This window comes from Zophobas morio, unplaced genomic scaffold (genome assembly GCF_036711695.1).
Source record: "Zophobas morio isolate AGI-343-1 ecotype UQ-CSIRO unplaced genomic scaffold, CSIRO_AGI_Zmor_V1 ptg000012l, whole genome shotgun sequence".
NCBI lineage: Eukaryota > Metazoa > Arthropoda > Insecta > Coleoptera > Tenebrionidae > Zophobas > Zophobas morio.
The window spans coordinates 28,215,248-28,221,196 of NW_026972117.1; the positions used below are offsets into that span (position 1 = coordinate 28,215,248).

A 5,949-nucleotide genomic window follows, 5' to 3' on the forward strand; every position below is an offset into this window, starting at 1 on the left:
CTTTAATTGCTAAATCATCAGATTTGTTATATTTTTAAGTGGGTCTTTACTCCAGTCATGATAAGCATTTTTTTCGCCTGGAAAATATTCTTTTGAAGTCGCTTTTAAATGTTCCAAAATACATAGTTTCACATCGTAGTCTAATTGTAGTTCATTTTCAATTAGAAAATTATTGAGTTGTACAATACATTCTACATTATTCTTTCTTACAATTGATTCCGACAGATCTAATTTTAATAGTAATGTATTAATTTTGTCCGAAACCTTGATAATATGTACCGTGAGTCCTTAAAGGGATATATTAATTTCATTCAGTATTGCAAAAATGTCTGCCAGGTAGGCTGCCAATTGTAACCAGTTTTGATCATTTAATTTTTGGGCATACTCAGATTTTCGTTCACTCAAATAAATCCTTACTTCATCTTTTAATTCAAAAAATCGGCTCAAGATTTTCCCTCGCGATAACCAACGCACCTCTGCATGTAGAAGCAAGGGTTTATGATTACTAGATAATTCCTCACATAGCAAGGTAAATAATCTTGAGTTTAATTCCTTAGATTTAATGAAATTAATAATTTTCACAACTTCATCCAAAACATCTTTTAATAGTTTTGGTATTCGTTTTGCCACGAGTGCATAATAACGATGAAGGCAGCAATGAGAATGTTGCATGTGTGGAGCCATTGCTTTTATTCGTGAGACTACCCCTTTGTTTGAGGCCAATAATGCTTTTGCTCCATCTGTACAAATATGTGAACATAGATCCCAAGTTAATCTATGGTCTTCCATATATTTATTTAATAGTTCGAAAATTTTTTCACCAGTAGATCTCTCGGTTAGAGGTTTGCAAAAAAGCATATCTTCTTCAATGGTAGAATTCCAAACATAACGGACCAAAACTATCAAAATCGCCAATCCAGCAACATCTGTTGTTTCATCCAATTGCATCGTAAATTGATGAGGAGAAGATTTTAAACGAGAAATTAATTCATCTTCACAAAATGATGACATTGTCTTGTGATTGTAGTATCAGAAAGAGGTATGGTGTCAATTTCCTTAACATATTTTGTAGCTTACATGTTATTATGTCTTTAACACAGGGTTTAATTAATTTTTCAGCAATAGTGTATGCCTGGCCTTCTTTAGCAATTCTGTAACTAATTCTAAAAGAAGCTTCAAGGGATGCCATGTTATCAGAGTATAATATATTTAGCAAAGGCAGTTTTTTTCTTTTTCAATTCATCACGCTTACGTTAACAATATTCTATGTTTTTACCACGCAAGCTAGAATGGTGGGAGTCCATATGTCTTTTTAATTTAGCAGGATTTAAACTAATATTACTAACAATTTTTTCACATTCAACACACCATCCATTCGGTTCATCTTCATTTCCTGTCCAAGTGAATCCAAAGTTAAATATGTTTCATCATATTTTCGTTTTTTCCTTGGGATGGATGAATCCTGAGATGCCGGAACAGATGTAGAAGTACTGGCTTCATTTGGCCTTCATGGGCCTTATCGTTGGATCACTTTCTGATCGCTTGAAAGTTCCAGTTTTCAGCCATTTATCCATTCTAAGATTAATTAAAGTACAACGTTATTGTAAAATGTATAAAGAATGATGAAAATCCAATAATTTTTCAAACGACAGTACTTACTTTGTATAATGATAATTAATAATCAAATCAATACTCCAGACAATATTTAGAATCCGCACTCACAAGTAATTCACACACGGCAAATACACACGAAGTGCAGAAGTGCAGAACTAACCGATAATTGCTGCACATGTGCAAATCTGGCGAATAATTCTCAGAAATCTCATTTGTTTTGTTTTCTTTGAAACTGCATTTCTGCGAAATTCCGCGGAAGGTTTTATAAACGGAAGTAGTAGTGTTTTTTCTTATACATTAAAAACTATTTCGTTGTAGAAACATTAATTTATTTTTACATTTTACTGAAAAAATATTTTTAATTTTTTTTATTTCCCTTTACATTTTTCTTGGAATTTTGGAATTTAAATTTTTTAGTAGCTGGAACCTTAGGCGGAACCCCAGAAACAGGGGCGCTGAACCCCAGGGTTCCGCGGAACACAGTTTGAAGACCGCTGATCTAGTATATGCATATCTGGGCCATCGTTTGATAAGGCATCAACTGAACTCTCATTTATGTGTTAATGTGACATATGTAGGTTTATCAACCTACTGGTGCATATCACATTCACATTTTTTTTTAATTTACCCAATTTAGCATTATCACTGTCAATTTAGTTTATATTGAAATCACCTACTTAAGTTATCTCATTATCGAAGATATTTAATTATTTATAGTATTTCACAAATTTCATCCAAGTGTTCTATATATAATCAGTTTATTTTGTCCTACGGGCTTAAATGATTCTTGATTAGAAATAAATATACAATTTCTATGATAAAAACAAAGAACATATTTAATTTTTTAATTAATAATAATAATAATAACAGCTCTTCTCCTTTATCCCATCCTCCCTTGTTTCAGCTTTACTTTGGTCCTTTCCATTTTTTTCATCCACCCTACTCTTCTTCCATCTTCATTCAATATTTCTATTACACTATTGTTTCTGTAATTTCTCCGCAATCATGTACAACGTGTTCTAATGTCTTTTGTGCTTCTCTACACACCCTACAAATTATTTTTTCTCTTTCATGCCTTCTCTATGTAGGTACTTTGGCACTGTCTCTGTTATCATCCTTATATATAACCTCCATTGTACCTAGATTCCTATATACTTGTCCTTATCTCTTGCTAATCTGCGTCTCTATCACGCATACACAACTTTTCTTTCATACTCATACCCATTTCTCTTTTTGTTTCTATTTCCATCCATGCGTCTCCCAGTCTGTTATTTTATAATAGTCTTGCCTGTTGTTGTAATGTCCTTTCCACTTCTTTTTTTTTTTCTCCAGCATTCGTATAGGATCATACATTCCTCTCTGTTTCAATATTTTGTCATACCTTACTACTCTCTTCCCGGTGTATACTCTTAATTTCTGTCCCTTACTTTCGTCTCCTATCCTGGGGTCTATTCTATCTCCTAATCTCTAACATCCTCCTGAAATATTTTTCCTGTACTGCCTCAATCTCTGCAGATTCCTTCCATCCCCATGTCTCTAGACCATACATTAACACACTCCTAATTAAGCATTTTCATCCTTCTTGATACGACATGAGTGTCATTTTCTCACCTATACCTCACACCTTTCTCATTATCTGCCCCCCAAAATCGCTGCCTACCCAAAATGCACGGCCTCATGCCGAATTGTCTACTATCTTATATCTCTGATTTTCCTCAATTTACGCTCGGAAAGTATTCTAATCGAAGACATCAGGCGATTCGCTACTTTTATGTCTGCTGTCTGTATGCCATCTGTCGTCTGTTATCTATCCTCATCTATGTCGATTTTTATTGGACAGACAATCTTCTAAACTATCGGACCGATTATTGTCAAATTTTATATGTATGTTAGGAATGTCGTGTAGATATTAAAACGCTAACCAAAATTTGCTTAATCATCCCCACCAACAACGGGCAGACGTCAGCTCCAAAAGTACATAAATGTTATTTAAATTTTAGAAAATAATAAACTCCTCCGCTTGTAGTTTATGAATCCCTGTTGAGTTTTTACTCTAGGTTTCCAGATTTTTGTAAAAGAAATTAAATCAACTTTGAAATTGCAAAACCAAATGCTCTGAAACCTCACATACGTTTTAAGGTTACAGGAAACATGGTAAATCGTTAATGAAAATTTATCCGTTTACGACCCCCTGCAAAATCGAATGCTTTGAAATCTTGTAGACGTTTTAAAGTTATCGTAAAATTGGTAAAATTGTAATCAAAATATATTTGGTTATCCCCTCCAAAAAATGATGACGTGATCTCATAATTTTGCCGAATAAATCCTATCTGTGCAAAATATGCTGAGTCTGTAATTGTGATATATCATTACATTCATACCTTTTAGAATTTGCTTACACAAGGTGACTCAAAAAAATTAATCAACGAGTCAGTTTATTTTATTGATTAAATCAGAAATGATTCCATCCGTTTTCCCGAAAATTTGGGAATATAATACTGTTATTACTAGTATTACATTGCACCCATCCAAACTGAATACGTGTCCTTGCAAAAATGTTGATTACGTCATAACAAAATGTTGTAAAGAAAAAACTCATTTGAAACATACGCGTAGTAAGCCTCTTTACATTTACTTTAAACATTAGATAGATATCTTTATTTTAAGTTATAGAGGTCCTCATTAAAAAAAAATAAAATTCGCAAAATTAAGTTTTGGAATTTTTCGAAAAAGTTGCAATGCCGAAGTCTGATCATAAGATAATTTTTTATTGTCAGTTTAGCAAAGGACAACGAAAGAGGGCCTTTAAAATGGGCCAAAGATTTGTGGATAAAATAAAAGTCGAAAAATTTCTGTTTATTAACTATCAACGGATACTTTATAAAAATCTTGATGTAATTTTATTTCTAAAAAGTCATAATATTTACAATCTCAGCTTATCACCATGTAGTTAAACACACAAACTGAACGAAAAAGTTGTTAAGTTTCCCCTAAGAACATACTTGACTTGATAAGTTTTAGATTTTCTAAAATTTGTCGAAGGGAAGTTGTAAAATGGTTGCCCAATTCAATATTTTTTATGCCATTAGTTGAATTTTGAAGCATCTCTCTTTTCTAAACTATCAACTACTGATTTTGTATTTATGTTTATTTATATGTACAAAGCCTGTAGAGCTATTTTAAGCCGGCTCTTGACAGTAACCGGCGGACATACTGGAAAGCACACTTTTTGTAACGCAAATCAGTGATTTATTGTTTGAAAAAAAAAAAAATTCAAATGTAGTGAAATTTTATTTAATTTCAAAATCTAAAAGAAAAAGTAACATGTTTGCGTAAGAAAAAAAACAATCGAAGGAAATAAAAAAAAGTCAGCGAAATATGTCAAGAAAACTTTAGTGTATAGTAGAAAACGAAAAAAACGGAATGCATCATTTCCATTTATGAGGAGAAGAGATAATTTTGATAAAAAATAGATTCAGTGTTGTGTTTCTAGTAGCGGGTTTAAGGAAATCGTGCCAACTTTATAAGGGATGCCTTCAGTTATGAATGCGATATTTGCTGGTGGCATCAGAACAACACGTATAAATAAATTAATAACGTATGTTTTTTGCGAGCAATTGTTGCTGTACGATATTATTCCCCAGTTTGTGCAATAACAACACAAAAGTAATGTCTTGAAAAAAAATTCTGATTTTTTTATTGTTTCTAGTTTCTGATAAATATCGTTCAGCACGTGTTATTTATGTAACTATGACTAACTTATTTGTCACAAACTGTTTCTTTTAAATATAAGTTCTGTTCATCAATTTTAAATAAATAAATAGTAAAGTTATGATTTCGCAAATGTCAATTATATTCAAAAACGCCTAATATATCTACGATTTCTTCAGTTTCATCAATTTATAGACACATTTTTTTGAATGATCTGTGTGCCCACGCTCGTAAGCGATTCGCTGGAAAGATGTCAGAGAAGATTTCTAAAGGTACCTGTCCGGTAAAGAGCTGAATTGTAAAACATGAACTAATCAAGTTATTTGTGCTTTCCACGTGTCGCAACTGATAGCCAAGTGGATGATTTTAATACATTATTCATGAATTCAGAACGTCAACGACATGGGGGCATTGGTGAATATCAGAAAATCTTTGGTGGGGTAGCAACACAACTGAAGGTTATTCCATAGAAAATAGCATTGCAAGTTCTATTTTATCCGTCTTACAGATATTGCTTTTTTTAAACCAGCCCGTCTACTATTCAGATTATCGCGTAACAAACTTGCCACAACTCGATATCTGGTCTAATAAAATATTTACGAGGTATATCTAATAATACCTGAT

The 5,949-nt window shown here is 32.5% G+C and overlaps 1 protein-coding gene across 1 annotated transcript; it reads right to left on the reverse strand.

The window, feature by feature from the left end:
• Positions 1-288: 288 nt before the first annotated feature.
• LOC135128249 (zinc finger BED domain-containing protein 5-like) lies at positions 289-948 on the reverse strand. The gene has a single exon (XM_064055148.1). The coding sequence runs from the start codon at positions 946-948 to the stop codon at positions 289-291; it is 660 nt and encodes a 219-aa protein (XP_063911218.1).
• Between the last annotated feature and the right edge of the window lie 5,001 nt (positions 949-5,949).

Bases quoted from the DNA above. Each gene is read 5' to 3' on its own strand.
- LOC135128249 (XM_064055148.1), bottom strand. From the start codon at position 948: ATGCAATTGGATGAAACAACAGATGTTGCTGGATTGGCGATTTTGATA.